Genomic DNA, 17,712 nt, shown 5'->3' on the forward strand with positions numbered 1-17,712 from the left:
TTGCTATGAATGAGAGATGGCAGTAAGAAAGAGCAATGTTGTTTTGTTCATGGTTGTAACTGTGATTGTTCCATACATTTTGAAAATATTTGTTCTCCATTATACATTTTCTTAAATTATTTATTTACATTATATGTTTTATAAGACAGGGAAGTAGTGTTAGGAGAAAAAGTATGTTTTGTTATAATTCTTTCTGAACCTTTTTCTGAATCACCTCTGACTTGTTTTGCAGTTATTTTTCGCAAAAGATGAATTAATATGCACTCATATGACCTATGGCTTCTGTGCGTGACATATTTTTCAGATACAAAACTAAAGAAAATGCATGCGAAAATATCCTTTACACTAACATCTAATCATTATTTTATGTGTTCCCATAGCTACCGTGATGATTCTGGCTAATGACGATGGGCATGGCATCATATCTTTTAATAACAGTGAGCACTTCTTGCTGAGGGAGCCCACCTCTGTGTCCGGTCTGGGCACGAGCGTTGCCACCCTTTACATCATACGGGACCCTCCTCAGGGCACTTTTGGCACAGTCACAGTCCAGTTCACCATCACTGATGTCAATGGATCCCTGAACACTGATGATCTCACACCTTCTTCTGGCTTTGTGGTGCTTGAGGATGGAGTTAGATACAAGGTGCGGTATACATTTTAAGTATACGGTATAAGTTTTAGGGTAAATTTCCAATCCATTAACAGAGACAGACACCAGATAACAGCATGTCTCATACAATCTCACATCAATTTGTTTTTGATTTAGTCGCTATTCCATATTAATAATGTATAATCTTATTCATGCATTTTACTATTGTTTGCTCATTCTCCAATGAGGGGTATGTTTAGGGGTAAGAAAAAAAAAATCATACATTTTCATACGCATGAAATTGTACTAATTCATATAAATTGGCCACTTTTCTGATTTCAGTGGTCTCTCGTTATTCACAAGAGTTACGTTGTAAAAGTAACCTGCAATAGGTGAAATACGCAAAGTAGTCAAGCATTATAGACTATTATTCTAATAGTAATTATTACTATTATAAGTAGTCTATTATTATAGACATTTTAAGGCTGTAAAACCCCTTACTACACTCTTTATACACTTTTCTCAGACAGGCATTAACGTTTTCAAACGTTTCTCTCCTTTAAACACTCTCAAAGTTCAGACTTTCGTTAAAAAAAAAAATTAAAAATAAAAATAGTCCAGTATTGTAGAATGAAAGCAAAGATCAAAACCATTAGATCAAAAAACATAAAAAAAAAGTCGTCAGGCGCAAACATTCATCGCTGTCAGCAAAAGGTTCATAAAGCTTTTTTGCTTTTTTGTGGATGATGTTGGCATCCAACATAATGTTCTTTCTTCTGCAGTCCCACAAAACTAAAGCACACTCCATCCTTAAGGGGCTCACACACTGTGGTGCGGCAGAAATATGAGCCATGTTCTGAGTCGTAACTGGGCACCGCAAACAGCCACCAACTTGCGGCACAAGTGTGCATACCCTGATATAAATCTTTGTTTACAGTTCGAAAATTCATGGTGCTGCGCATCCGATGTGTGACCCCCTTTACGATTGTCTTTCTGCTTACAGTTTGAACTCTTTTGCATTCTTGTTGAAACTCACACTGATAGCAGTTGAAGCGAAGTTATTTGGCAAGCTGAGTGCATTCTGTTAAAAAAATCGAAACACTGTGCATCTATATATATATTTTTATCATTTCAGAAAATGTTGCACAGACAGGTTCAAAGCTCTTGAATGCTTTAATTCAGTTATGCTTTACAACTGCAAAGTATTTGGGCCTTTTTTCAATAAATGATCGTGACAGGACAACAAGAGATGGAAAAAAAAAAACTGCTGATGCTTTGAATTAGACTGACTTCTATTCATCTATTGATCTATGTCCATAAAAATAAACAACCTAACCTTAACCCTAAAGGTAAAACAGTAAAAACACTCTAAATCTGTTGAAACACATCGATCTCTAGGCAGTTTGGTTTGTAGCTGGACATTATTGAAGTTCGCTGACAGGAACACTGAACAGCTGTTCACTTCTGAAACACCACAGAGTCTCGCTAGATCCTCCTGTACGGATACGCATCAGTTATAAAATGCTCACCAGACGTTAATTTGGACAACTAAGCGGATATTTTAAAGTGTTCACACAAAGAGAGCAGCCATAGCCATATCACACTGTTTTTAGACATTATATACCAGGGGTCACCAATCCTGGTCCTAGAGGGCCGGTGTCTCTGCAGGGTTTAGCTCCATCTTGCCTCAGCACACCTGCCTGGATGTTTCAAGTATACCAAGTAAGACCTTGATTAGCTTGTTCAGGTGTGTTTGAGTAGGGTTATAGCTACAATTTGCAGGACACTGGCCCTCCAGGAACAACTTTGGTGACCACTGTTATATACTGTAGCAATTAAATATACTCAGTCAGAAACACAAGGGCCAACTAATGTGACATATGCATCAAAGATAATACAAAGAAAAAGAAAAGAACATTATGAATGTGTCTGTCGATGTTGGTTGGTGTGATGTTGGTTTTATTTATTGAATTCTTTATCTTAATGCTCTCTAGATTATGTTATTTTGGGTACTTTTAGATGCCCGTTGTTAATATATGTATTGGTAAAATGACAGTACATTCTAGAATCATTGGTTTCAATTATGAATCATGATTTGTTTATGAAAACATTCCTCCTACAAATATATGCATATGCATGTAAAATGAATCAGTCATAATGTTTTTGGTCTATTTAAATTTCTCCCTTATTTGGTAAATAGTAAACATACTGTATTATCACACATCTTATAGCACACTGCTCTGTTTATGTTAAGATGTTAAGACATTACAACCAGCAGTTTTTGTCAATTGAATCTCATTTTTGTTTTGTAGACGTTGGAGATCTGGGCTGTTCTGGATGCCGAGCCGGAAATGAATGAGACTTTCACAGTGACTCTTTCCAACCCTACAGGAGGTGCTCGACTGGGGGTCTCACTGCAGACATTCATCACCGTCCTGGAGAACCAGGCTCCTCTAGGCCTTTTTAGAATATCACCATCAATCAATAGGTACATTCACAGACCTTCTGAAACAGATGTTAACCTACTGTTACACACAGTAGTAACGGGTTGTTCTTGAATGAAAAAAAGTATTCTCAGGGAATGATTCATTCATTCCAGCATGTGCACATTGTGCAGGTGGAGGAAAAGATTAGTTTCTTTTTCAAGTCTTCAGCTTAGTTTAAGTAATTTGTTCTTTACATGAAAGACATAAGCCTATCATATGCAGTCAGAGCTGCAAAACATTTGACTCATTTATATTTCGAGCCCTTTGATTTTTGAGCTATTCGTTCATCAGGTGAAAGACACAAACATATCCTATGCAGTTAGAGCAAGAATCTTATTTGTTCCATTCATCTCTCAAGTAATCGGGTTTGAGTCGTTCCTATTTGACACGTTACTATTTTGGGGCACTAAAATGTCGCCTTGCTTACACATATTTTGATAAATTTAACAAAATGACTTGAAAAAAGATTCATTCATCTTGCTCAGGGGTCTCAAACTCAATTTACCTGGGGGTCGCCGGAGGCTGAGTCTGGGTGAGACTGGGCCGCATGGTAGGTTCGTTCAACTCCACACACAACACTGTAAAGTGGCATACGTATCAAACTCTTGGGCCGCACTGACATAAAACTTTCAAATTAAAAGTCGGGGCCACAAAATATCATGCTGTGGGTCGCATTTCTCCTGCGGGTCGTGACTTTGAGACCCCTGATCTTGCTGAACGAGACTCAATGATTTCAGTTGGTAAAATGATTCAAACTTCCCATCACTAACTCACAGACCATATCATCTGCTGTACTGTATGTGTGTGTTCTCCAGGACTCTGGACACCATGACAGTGGAGGAGCATATGGGCACTGTGTTCCTGACTGTGTCCCGCAGTAACGGGCTGGAGTCTGCAGTCAGCGTGGAGTGGGAGACCCGGTCAGGAACAGCATTTGGCATGAGTAAGAAACTGAACCAGTGATTTTAATTGAGTGGATTGAAAAACTGAATGACTGTTGATTGTCTGCTATATTCATAGGGGGAGAGCAGCCAGTGTTGGCCGTATATCAGTCTATCAGGGACAGTTTTGCGTCAGTCTGGTGTTCAGTGCCAAGTGAGGACGCCGCCTTGGTGCTGAGGCTGATCAGAGGCCTAACTCAAAACCAGACTGTACTCTACAAGTGGCAGGGCGTCTTTGTGCCCGTGGAGGTATGCTTTTAATTCACTTAAAACCCTTGGAAGAAAATGCATTTGAAATGCTGATACTTGCTTGTTCTTATGCAAAACAGCTGTACAATCTATAATGGCATTCATTCATTCATTCATTCATTAATTCATTCATTCATTCATTCATATTTTCGTTGTATTAAGTTCCGTTTAGTTTTAGCCACAATGAAATTGTACAGTGTTATTTAATGTGAGGAAAATGTATTTACTTATTTATTTAAATGCATGAGATGCAATCAAAGTCTGTATAATGTATTGGGTTCAGATTGAAACCATAGAAATTTTAGTTGAATGTTTTTTTTTTTTTTTTTTCCCAAAGTTTTTATTTATTTATTTATTTTTTTAACTAATATAAAAAAAAAATGTTGTGATCATTAGCTTCCAAGGTTATGGATGATGATTTTTGTTACCATAATATTACTGCATTTGACTAATTTAAAATTTTTTTTTTTTTTTACTAGTTATTTAATTTAATTTATTTTTTTTTTAAATGAAGAAATCCATGTTTTGTAGATATTTTTTTTGTATTTATGCTTTAGTGTTTTGTCAGTAGGTGCACATATAAATGCTTGTTACTAAAAGTTAATTAACAAATTTTTACTAATAGGTATAATTAATACTTAAATTTATTTAAAGACATATTTGTTTTCTATTTTTTGTTCTGTTATGTTTTTTTTTCTCTGCTTTTTTACCAGGTCAAAACTGTTTCTTTTCTTATTAATTTAATTTAATTTAATTTAATTTAATTTAATTTAATTTAATTTAATTTTATTTTATTTTATTTTATTTTATTTTATTTTATTTTATTTTATTTTATTTTATTTTATTTTATTTTATTTTATTTTTTTGTATGTGTAAATGTTCTGGTTATCTAATCAATTTCCTAATTTCAACTTCCAATTTCCAATTTTCTAATTCAATTAATTTTCCCTCTTCTTCGTTCTGATTCTTACAGTTTGTCAGCATCCAGAATCCCAAATCGTGTGTGGGCTTTACAGTCAATGGCTCCAGCTATGTGGCAGTTTCTCATGCAGACAACACTGTGTCATTAACCACCAACATCAGTTTATTTCGCGTTCAGGCAGATCTTAATCTTACTCTAGTGAGTATGCTGCTGATTCCATCTTTTCTTCAGCTGCCATCAACATTATAACTACATATGAAGAGTTCAGATGCAAAAACCTCTAAATGCCGTCTGACATTTTCTCCTAAAATAAGCATCTCCTAAAAAAAGCATTTTTTTTTCTTTTTTCCAATGTTTATGTTTAGCTATTTTTATTTAAAGACAATGAAAATAACTTATCTGTCTCTATAAAAGTAAAATTACTGAGCCTACATACAAGAGTCTGAGAAAATGTTTAATTTTTAAAGAAAATATCAAATGGCATTTAGAGGTTTTTGCATCTGAACTCTTCATATGTGGTTACCCTGTATAAGTACTGTATAGAATAAAGTATAATATCTCTCACTTTCAAATGTGTTGACTTTTTCATATATTGTTCAATGTTCTGTAGGAGCAGACTTTTACTGTGAGCGGTTTCAGTGTCAAACACTTCTCCACAGATCTCAAGCAGTATTTGATAGCTTCAAGTGAGGTAAACTCAATCGGCCATGTGAAATAATATCTTGGAGTTTTACATTGGGAAAAAAAAAAATGACATAAAAATGACATAATTTTCTTTGTCCTAAGATATTTGTGTGGAACAGAGGCTCATTCTTCCTTCATCAAAGTCTGGAGTTACAAGACATCATCGCAGCTGTACCTTTCAGACGAGGCAGCAGCAATGTACAGCACCTGGCAGTTTGTCGAAACAGAACATCAGCAGCCTGTTTTATCTACCAGTGGACTGATGGACGTTTCCAAAGTCCCCAACCGTTAGCACTCAACACCCAGGTCAAGCAAGTGGAATCGCATCAAATGGGAGGAGACACTTTCCTTTTTATTGTTACCGAAGGTAATAGTCATATGAAGTCTGTTTTAGTTCAAGAACAATCAATTTGGGGTCCAAAAAATGTGTTGTTTTCATTCACGTTGTTTTTTTTTTTTTATTTGTTTGTTTTTTATATAAAGGTCTAAACCCAGCATGTGAAGTGTTTCTGTGGGGCTCTCAGCAGACTGTTTTCCAGCAGACACAGTCTATTCTAGTTCCAGGCCTCTTTTCAGTCCATCCCTTTACCACACCTTCAGGAATATGTGAGTTGCTAGAAAATATTCTGTTTTCTGAAGCAATGCCATTTATATTTAGTGGATTTTTACTTTTTTAATTAGAAACTATAAATAGCTATTTCTTGAAGGGACATTTACTTGAAGGGACATGTACAGCATAACTGCCTTATACTACAGTTGAAGTCAGAATTATTAGGCCCCCTGAATTGTTAGACTCCTGTTTATTTTTTCCCTTATTTCTGTTTAATGGAGAGAAGATTTGTTTTTTAACTCATTTCTATTAACTGATTTATTTTATCTTTGCCATGATGACTGTAAATAATATTTGACTACATATTTTCCAAGACACTTCTATACAGCTTAAAGTGACATTTAAAGGCTTAACTGGGTTAATTAGGTTAACCAGGCAGGTTAGGGTAATTAGGCAAGTTATTGTATAATGATGATTTGTTCTGTAGACCAGTGGTTCTCAAACTGTGGTACGTGTACCACTAGTGGTACGCGGGCTTCCTTCTATTGGTACACGGAGGAATGAAATATGTCATGTACATGCTACATATATTTCAAAATGGATTAAAAATGATGTATATAATATGCCATATATGATAAATAGCCTGCATTTCTGAGGTAATCTGCCAGGTTTTTTAACTGTGCAGAGTTGTAGCTGCTTTACTGGGCCTACTATGCTACTGTATTTCAATACTGCTCATTTTGGTGGTACTTGGAGAGACAATTTTTTTTTAAGGTGGTACTTGATGAAAAACGTTTGAGTACCACTGCTGTAGACTATCGGAAAAAAAAAAATGCTTAATGGTGCTAATAATTTTGTCCCTAAAATGGTTTAAAAAAATTAAAAACTGCTTTTATTCAGGCCATAATAACACAAATAAGACTCTCTTCAGAAGAAAAAATATTATCAGACTGTGAAATTGGTTTTGCTCTGTTAAACATCATTTGGGAAATATTTAAAAGAGAAAAACAAATTTAAAGGGGGGCTAATAATTCTGACCTCAACTGTCAGAATATATATTTTATTATATATATATTGTATTTTTTTTTTTTTTTTTTTTTTTACTGTATGCTATTTCAGATATGCTGATTATTCTACAAACATGGTTGGTTTCTAGTTAAAGGGATTGTACACCCAAAAATCAAAATGTACTCACTGTCTACAGATTCTCAAAGGCTTTAACACCTTTACGAGTATCCTTTTTTCTCTTGAACACAAAATACGGTATTTTGAAAAATGTTAGAAAACTGTAACCATTTACTTCCATTGTAGCAAAAACAAATACTATGGAAGTCAGTTGTTATAGATTTCCAACATTTTTCAAAATAATTTCTTTTGGGTTTAACAGAGAAAAAAAGAAAAGAAGTTTTGTGGCAAGTGAAGGGTGAAGTTTTTTTTTTTTTTTTTTGGTGAAGTATCCCTTTAAGTGTTCCTTCTAAACACACAACCCTATCCATCAAACTTTTAGCCTAAATGCCTAATGCAGATAAAGTAAACATAAATACCCTAACAATTCAAGATGCAGCAAAAATGTTGCCGTGCAATTACAAGCAACTTTTAAGGCTTTCATAATTAAAGTGAAATACAAAAATAGAGTGTCCGAACACAACTTAGCAGTACATTTACATCTGCTCACACTGCATTGGATTATACACACATTTCCATTGAGCTTATGAATAGAGGAGCCAATCAAGGACATTTACTGTAGATAGTCACCAGTGAAAATACCAGAGCTTTGTTGTCTTGCTACTTGACATTTGTTTCCATTCTCTTATCAAAAACAGATATTTTACTTTTTTGGTCAATGGTAATCCTAATAATAGCATGGAAGTAAATTAAGCTTTCGTGAGCTGAAAAACATTAAATCAATATATTTAAAAAGTATTTGCAAACTAAAATCACATTTATTTATGGATCTGACACTTGTAATCCCAAACAATTAAAAATTAAGAATAACGAAGCACTTCACATCACTAGAATTGCAATATTATACTGGCTCGTTAGCAAGTCTATCTATAGGCCATATGTGATTCACAGTGTCAGAAGTTAGTAACATAACTTCTGAAATATACAACTTATAAGAAATATACAGCATTAGGAATTAGATTGACCAGTTTCTTTGTTTTCTAGCTCACCTACTACTTGCTGGTGTAAATGGATCAGCCCTGTACTCATGGAGATCTGAACTTCGCCAGTTTGCAGAAATGCTCAAGTCTCCATCTGCCCAAGAGTTCCTTTATCTCCCAGTTCCTTCCATCAATTCCACCAAGAGTCTCATCTTAGCCAGTGGAAAATCCAGTTCATTGGTTTATGAACTGACCTCAGTGTCCAACCAATCTGACTTCATCCCCAGGTATGTTACAATCGCTTTGTATGCAGTTTTGCATTCTTTATGTTAGGTTATTCTGTAAAGTACTTCCGTTCTCATACATATTTTAATATCCTCAGTTCGGGAGAGCTGTTTTTCCAGCCTGGGGTGCAAGAGCTGGAAATAGCAGTGAATGTAATTGACGACGATGTTCCTGAAGAGGAAGAACATTTCCGTGTCAGCCTCAAAAACCCCAAAGGAGGAGCTGAGATTGGTTTTCGTGGTCAAGTGACCTTCTTCATCCCAGCTAATGATGACACTTATGGGATTATAGGGTTTTCACAGGTATTATGAATCAAAATAACGTGTATGGTTCAGAGACAGTCTTATATGAATATGCATCTCACATTGTTTCTTAAAGAGACAGTTTGCTCAAAAATGAAAATTCTGTTTCAATTCACTCACCGTTTGCTTTTTTTAAACTTTTATGTGTTTATTTCTGTTAAACACAAAGAATATATTTTATTTATTTGTTTTTTTCTACTTTGGAAGTTGATGGTTATAGGTTTTCAACATTCTTTAACTTATAATTTTAGTGTTTGCAGAAGAAATAAACTTATAAAGGTTTGGAACCACTTGAGGGTTAATTTTAATTTTTGGGTGAGCTATCCCTTTAATACAGGCATTCCTAAAGTGGGGGTGTGGATTCCTAGGGGGTCATGAGACAATGAGTAGGGTGACTTGATGATTTTAAAAAATCTCATATATGTTATTAAACGATTACTCATCATTTTCTTTTCAGCTTAGTCCCTTTGTTAATCCGGGGTCGCCACAGCGGAATGAATCACTAACTTATCCAGAACATGTTTAATGTAGCAGTCACCTATTAAGTATTAAAATTACCGTATTTTATCCACAACCTACAGAGAACAAAATAGTATTTAAAAGTTATATAAAAAAAACAATCCCATGCAAATAAAAAACATCAGCTTTTTAATGTTTTTTTTTTTCCTTTGGATTGGGGCCCTTTTTGGTTATTATTAACAACACAGCATTAGGATTAGTTGCAGCAGATTGATTTTACGACACAATGTTTAACTTTGATACCTTTGTCACATCCGTACATTAAAAATAAAGGCCAGAACTGAACATAAAGGATAATCTGTAAATGAAGGTCTCCAAAAATAAACAAAATAGTTGTGCTATAAACATTGCCTCTTTAAGAGAGGTTGATATTAAATTGAATGAATGATGACTATAAAAAATGATGTGGTCGTTAGACTGTAACACTTTTTTGTGTTGTCAGTATGCTTGTGTTTATATAGTTCCTATTGGTGTGGGAGAGTTGTTGTTTGCAATGTTTGTATGTTTATAACCACCTCCGAGCATAGTTGGGGTTGCGAGTCATTGGAATTGTTATTTTGGGGGTCAAGTTTGGAAACCCCTGCTTTAATATGACGAAAAATTTAATGAATAAAATTAATTGCCTAAACATAGAATAAATAGTATTATAGTGTACTTAAAAAAAACAACAAAAAAAAAAACAAAAGCATTGTTGTTTTAGCTATTGAATGATTGGAACTAAATTGAAACCTTTTTTTGCATCTTCATTCATTTCTTTCTTTCTTTCTTTCTTTCTTTTGTTTGTTTGTTCTTTCATTTGTTCATTCGTTATTTTGTTCGTTCCTTTTGTTAATTTATTTGTTTGTTCATTCATTTGTTTGTTTAGTTGTTTGTTTGTTTTTTGTTTATTTTTTCGTTTGTTAGTTCGTTCGCCTCTTTCTTTCTTTCTTTCTTTCTTTCTTTCTTTCTTTCTTTCTTTCTTTCTTTCTTTCTTTCTTTCTTTCTTTCTTTCTTTCTTCTTCTTCTTCTTCTTCTTCTTCTTATTATTATTATTATTATTATTATTATTATTATTGTTGTTGTTAATCAATCAATCAATCAATAAATCGATTGATTAATTATTATTATTATTAATAATAATAATAATAATAATAATAATAATAATAATGATAATAATAATTAATAGATTATTTATTTATTTAATTAGTTTTAACTGTATCTCTATCTCCCAAATCTTAGAAAAAGTAGTCACTTTAAAATAAATAATAAATAAATAAATACATTTTTGTTGTATGTCTTTTTTTGTCATGAGGCAGACTTTTCACAATATAATACATTATTCTATGAACAACCTAGTTTGAATAATTTTGTAAACTACTCTAATTGTATACAGAACTCTTTAATGCGGGAGGTGGAAGAGCTGCAGTCTGATAATCCTGTATCTCTAAGCATCGAGAGGAGAAGAGGCAGGTTTGGCAGACTAACTGTACACTGGAGCGCCTACGGAAGTCTGGATGACATTTTTCCCACTTCAGGAGTGGTGAGAGCTGCTTGTCTTCCATGTGTTTTCTCTTTTCAGTTACTTTTAGTAATAATATTTGTCTGAAATGCGTATTTAAAATAGAACATTGTGAATTACAGAGTACCAAAATACGAAATCGCAGCTCTAACTATAATGGGCCATTTATAGCAGTTACAAATATGTACAACAGATCATTTTATAAAGAAAATGTAGTATTTAAAAACGTTCAAATTGAGACATCAGAATGTCAACATACAACCACAAAGTACGATGAATTACAGACTTGTTTATTCCAGACCTCTCTTTTTGTTCCTGATGTAGGTGACATTTTCTGAGAGCCAGGCTGTGGCTACCATCTCATTGAATGTGTTAGCTGACGACATTCCAGAGTTGGCAGAAAAAGTCACCATTGTTCTGACCAAAGTCACAACAATAGGGATAATTGATCCATCCAGAGGAGCTTCGATTGACTATCAACGCGCCCAAGCCAACCTTACCATCAGAGCCAATGGTTCACCCTATGGAGTCATTGGCTGGCACCTTGATTCTCAGTACTTCATCACACCAGAACCTCAAAGTAATCCATCTGTTTTCATGTATCATTTAAACATTTGCAATAATTAATATATTCAGCAGCATATGGATAGCTAGCATAGCCAATATTTTTCAGGATTTCATGAAATTCTAATGACCAAGACGTAATATCTACATATTTTCTAGTCACATGCTAGTCACATAATTACCTCATTCATAGCAATATGACATATTTGTGTGATGTGAACAATTACAGATTTTATTCTTTTCACTTTTAGAGAGCCCAAGCAATATTACACTAAGTATTGTGAGAGATCAAGGATCATCTGGGAATGTATTAGTCTACTACTCCACCAAACCGGCCCTCCACCTGCTACCACTTAACCAGGCTAGCGGAGGTACCGACTATGTAGCCAAAGAGGCGACAGTCGTCATGATGGAGAACGCTACTGTTGTTTTGGTGTTCTTAACCATCCTACCGGTAAGTACCATAACCCAATTGGTCTGATTATTGGGATGCCATACAGCAGGGTTCTCAAAGTCAAAATGGCAGAGGGCCATTGACATGACTGACGACTCATAGAAGAGCCATTTTAACATTTAAGGACAAGAAAATTGTTGAAATCGGATATAATTGATGCATCTTATGACAACGGTCATGACAACGTCATTTTGACACCCTTGTAAAAAATCATTATTGTGAAATTTGTTGGTGTCAATTTGTGTTGTTCATTTTACCTAGAAACTGCATTTAAATGTATGTAATAGCACATATTTCCAATAACCTTGTGTTGCATAAAACTGTCAGTACCCTCACAGTTAGTCTCAGGTCAGTCAGTCTGAGGACACACTGTGCTGAAGCTGATGAGGAGACGGACTGACCTCCTGCTGCATACAACACTAGCCAAAAGCCACTTACTATCACCACCACACAAACCCACACATCTTTTTTTCTTCCAGTTTGCTCTTGGAACAGCTCATGTATTGCAAATTGCTGTGGTCGTTAGATATTTCTGTATATTGTTCAGCCTCAGAAGCCACATGTTGAGTCTGTTTGGGCTGAAAGTTTAGCAGTCAGACTGCCAACATAAATCAGCATGTTCTCAGAACTGTACAAACTGTACAGAAGCTGATTAGATAGTGTTATGAAATCTGGTAAATAAAATGAACTTGTCTAAATGCTGTACTGTATGTGACATGCTTGTATATAGGATTGAACATACTATCTTAGGAAAATATGATTAATCCAGCGTCACGGTGGCGCATTGGGTAGCACAATCGCCTCACAGCAAGAAGGTCGCTGGTTCGAGCTCCGGCTGGGTCATTTGGCATTTCTGTGAGAAGTTTGCATGTTCTCCCTGTGTTGACCTGGATTTCTTCCTGGTGCTCCGGTTTCACCCACAGTCCAAAGACATGTGCTATAGGTGAATTGAATTGTGTATGTGTGTGAATGAAAGAGTGTATGGCTGTTTCCCAGTGATGGGTTGTAGCTGGAATGGCATCCGCTGTGTAAAACACATGCTGAATAAGTTGGCAGTTTTTTTCCGCTGTGGCGACCCCAGATTAATAAAGGGAATAAGCCAAAAATAAAATGATTGACTGAACAAACTGACTTTAAAAAGATTCATTTATCTTGCTGAACGAGACTCAATGATTCGAGTTGGTAAAATGATTCAAGCTTTCCATCACTAACTCACTAAGCCGAAAAGAAAATGAATGAATGAATATGATTAATCCCTGGATGGTATGTTTGTATTTGTTCTAAGGATGATATCCCTGAACTAGCGGAGACATTTCTTGTAAACATCACTCGAGTTGAAGTGTTGGGTGGAGACACCGGAGCAGCTCAACCCAGTGTGAAGAGGCCTGGTTTGGAAATAGCCGAGGTCACCATCCAAGAAAATGATGATCCTAGAGGAGTCCTCAGTTTCAATGTCTCAAAGGTCAGTTTGGTATTTACTGTATTTCTCTTAACCCATTTAAGCCCAGTGGCAACTACTGTATAGCTGCCGAAGTTCATAGTTGCCATTTTCCTTTTATAAGTCTTTTTCTACATGTTATTCATGTTTCATTTCTCAATGACTTGCAAGCAAATCTAAATAAAAGATTTCAAGAAAGGAACAAAGGAATTTATTTACTTTCTGTCACATGAGGCCTTCAACTTCCAATGTCTAAATTCAGGATTAAAAATAGGTGCAAACCCTCCCAAATAAAGACATAGTTCATGTTACTACAAATATTTTTTTGCTCACAAATGTATACCAACATAATTATGAAGACCTCTAGATTCATCCATATGAAACAGATCTTTCAAGAGATCTATAGTCTGTTGTATACTTTGTCAAAAGTTCAAGCGGAAACTAAGGTTTCCAGTGGGCAAATACCTTGTAAGTACATAACTAATGGGGAATTAGGGAATAATGTGTTAATAAGTATAAAAAAATTAAGGTTATTAGTCTTGTTTAATGGTTTTTGCTTTCATAATACCCCACTTAAACATAACTTAAGCATTTAACTGATATCTTTACTTTTAAGTAGCCTTTTGTATACAATTTGATATACAGCAAAATCGACTTCTCCCACTGGTCCCACACCTACAAATAATTCAAATAACACTGGAGCAGAGTTAAAGTGCTGAGTGAACAGAGAATAAGAAACTCCTGGTGATAAAAAGCAGAATCACTTAAGAAAAACTACAAAAGTACAACCAAATTCAGTCAAACCCTAGGCCCTGCTGTCCACACACACAGGTTTTGTCTAAATTGCACAAAAACGCAGTAGCAGGTCACTAAGAACTCAATTTTTTTACACAAGTTGTTTTAAGTTAGAATACCAAATGTTCTCCTCCTATTAAAAATTTTACACTAAAGGGTTCTTACAGCATATTTTCCCACCAGCAACTACATTTGCCGCATATTCAAATACAATTTTCTTGACAAAAAAAAAATAAAAAATCTAAAACATGGAGAAAATACATGCAAAACATGTTCATATAGGACAAGGCTACATGCATGAAACCATTTTTTAAACATTTGGGCACAAATGTGTTTATAGTAAAGTGCAAGCACACTTACACAAACTCTTGTCCTTTTAGGATGTCTCCGGGGCAGTTCTGGCATATGAGGTACCGTCACCTGGAAATTTCCTTCGTCTGGCCGTCATGCGTATGGCAGGTATATTTGGTAGACTGGTGCTTTACTGGGAGACACAATCAGTCACAGCCAGTACTGAAGACTTCACTCCTTCTTCTGGAAACATTACATTTCAAGATGGACAGGTGATGATTAATAAATTATAAATTAAAACATTTAAATTTGATAATGTGAATTGAGCCTTCATTGAGACAGCATTCTTGCAGTGATGAAGAAATAAAGAAGAGCTCCCTCACTGACACTGCTCTTTATTTTTGTTTTTTCTGAAGTGATACAGTACATTTCTATTTATGTATTAGGATACTGTTTAGTTCTTTGGTCTCTTTAATGACTTTTTCATCTGAACAAAGTTTAGAAATTGGGCAGAGATGACTTGTTCAAGTAAACACCCAGTAATTTTAGTGTATGCAACTCATTCATTTATTTGGCTTAGTCTCAATTTCAGAAGTCGCAACAGGGGAATGAACCGCCAACTATTCTAATCTATTTTTTATACAGCGGATGGCCTTCTAGCCGCAACCCAGTACTGGGAAGCACCCAAACACTCTCATTACACTCTCATTCTCATACACTACGTATGGGTAATTTAGTTTTATTTAATTCACCTATAGCGTATGTCTAAATCCACTAAGCCACCATGCTGCCTGTGTATGCAACTACATATGCATAATGTATATGTTCAGTATATAATCTATATTATATGACTAAAACATACCATATTCTGAAACAAAAGTTCTAAATGAGCCAAGTAGCAGAATGCACAAACACAGAACAAAGTGATTAACTTACTTTAATTTAAATAAGACAGTAAACTTATTGACTTATAACTATTTAGTAAACAAACTATGTGCATCATTATGAAAGTCAATGGGTTTACATTTAAGTAAAATCCACTTGTTGCTTTTAAAACAACTCGTTTATTCACGTTTTAAAGAAAAGTAGCTAATTGCTTTTTTCAGTGTAGATTAACTTTGTGTCCGAACAACACACAACACTGCGACCTGTGATAAAATGTATATTTTCAGTGTAGAAAGGGGTTTTTGTCCCATCCATCTGCAACAGTAATGTGCAAGTTTTTATTTTAGAAACAATGCAACGTCACAGCTGAACAACAGCATAAACTACTATACCATTGATCACCTCATGTGCTTACTAGTGCTTTTTTCAGTTTTAAATGCTACTAATGTGAGTTTGAATACCCTTTCATGTCACATTTATTGGTATAGCAAAGATCTTGCATTATTTCAGATCTTGCAAATAAGATTGCTAGCGAACCTACAGTTTGAAAACTTATGTTAGATGGTGACTCAATGCAAACCAGCAAAGTTCACTCACTCAGCATGTACTATAAACACTGTTGTATAGGTTTAATATGTTTATTTGGATTAAAAATTGGTTAATTTTGTTGGGAGTGCATTGCAGTGAACTTCTGAATGGCTCTGGTAGTTAAATGTTTCTGCCATGTCAAAACTGGTGCATGCAGTCAAATTTCTTGTGGCATACCATTTATGCACAGTATTTTTATAATTTTTTTCAGGCAATGGCTTATATTGAGATCACCATTATTGATGACACCATTGTAGAGTCCACAGAGACCTTCATGGTGAAACTGATTCGAGTCATTGGAGGTGCCAGGTTGGGAGTCGAGACATCTGTGGTAGTCAGCATACCTGCCAATGATTCACCTTTTGGTCGGTTTGGGTTTGAAGAGCTAAAGGTAAGTTACTGGCATATCCACATTAATATTTAACGGTATATTTAGCTTATTAATATAAATATTACATTGCATATGCATTTTTTCATATGTAAGGTTTCAGTAATGATCTTTTATAAAATTACATTTTTTATTTACATTTTTAAAATGGCAATTGAAATGTAACTTCAGTTGTTGTTGTTGTTGTTGTTTTTTTGTTATACTGCACCCCATTTAACTTTATGTACATGTAACTTTATGTTTACTGTATTTAGGTTAACAGTCAAACTTTACAATAAGTTTTCATTAGTAAAAGTTAATTCATGTATTCACTAACAAGAGCTAAGAATGAAAAATACTTGTACAGCATTTATTATAGCTCAGTATTTGCTTATGCATTATTAAAAAATCATGCTTGATGACATTAGTTTTAGTAACAACTTTATTTCCATTAACTAATGTTAACAAAACATGAATATATAATTTAATAAATGTATTTCTCGGTTTGTTGATGTGAGTAAATACATTAAATTACATTAACTAATTCAACCTTATTATAATGTGTTAAAGATAAAAAGTTCACCAAACAAATTCCAGTATGTGCATGAGGAAAGTCATGTAATTTTGTTTTAAGAGATCATGTGAAAATAGAAATGTATGTGAATGGACAAACCAGCTGACAGACCACATTGTAAACATCTTCAATATTGTTTTGATCATTCTAAAACACCCTAATCATTTCAGTATTAGTGTTATTATATTATTAATTATCTCCAGAACTGTCAAGAGCATCTGTGCTCCGTGTCTCATGCCTTCAAATGCCACCATGCATTCATGCTTGTTGGCATTGTCTTCTGAGGCGCAAGTTACTTAGTAAATAATGAAAAGTAAAAATAATGCATCAAATTTAGTTTTTACTGTTGACGTTTGGCGCCATTTAATCAGGAAGTGATGATTCTGTTCTCTTGGACTTGTTAGATGTAAACAGTGCTTTATTTGCAAATGTTTTATGCAATGTTTCAGTTTTGGGCGTACATTTAATCGTTGGATGGAAACATGGCTATGGTTACCCATTAAAGCTGGGGGGGAGGGGGGGGTCAGTACTTGGATTCCAAGATGCTGCTGGAAGAAGGTGCTAGTAAAGCCAACAGGAGATGTTACTCCTGTAATCTACCCTCAGTATAATGACTCTTCAAA

At 34.7% G+C, this 17,712-nt stretch overlaps 1 protein-coding gene across 3 annotated transcripts in view; it reads left to right on the forward strand.

Moving 5' to 3' along the window:
- adgrv1 (adhesion G protein-coupled receptor V1) overlaps positions 1-17,712 on the forward strand; it is a 258,923-nt gene that overhangs the window by 115,196 nt on the left and 126,015 nt on the right. For all 3 annotated transcript variants that reach the window (NM_001001845.2, XM_009301753.5, XM_005165511.6), the window contains 16 exon segments: positions 381-646; positions 2,905-3,080; positions 3,894-4,021; positions 4,099-4,268; positions 5,242-5,388; positions 5,801-5,881; positions 5,977-6,241; positions 6,358-6,480; positions 8,594-8,816; positions 8,912-9,116; positions 11,008-11,154; positions 11,458-11,713; positions 11,949-12,151; positions 13,437-13,613; positions 14,765-14,947; positions 16,360-16,539. In NM_001001845.2, coding sequence (NP_001001845.2) covers positions 381-646; positions 2,905-3,080; positions 3,894-4,021; positions 4,099-4,268; positions 5,242-5,388; positions 5,801-5,881; positions 5,977-6,241; positions 6,358-6,480; positions 8,594-8,816; positions 8,912-9,116; positions 11,008-11,154; positions 11,458-11,713; positions 11,949-12,151; positions 13,437-13,613; positions 14,765-14,947; positions 16,360-16,539 — 2,930 coding nt within the window.

The sequence above is a fragment of the Danio rerio genome, chromosome 5, assembly GCF_049306965.1.
Source record: "Danio rerio strain Tuebingen ecotype United States chromosome 5, GRCz12tu, whole genome shotgun sequence".
In the NCBI taxonomy this organism is placed as follows: Eukaryota; Metazoa; Chordata; class Actinopteri; order Cypriniformes; family Danionidae; genus Danio; species Danio rerio.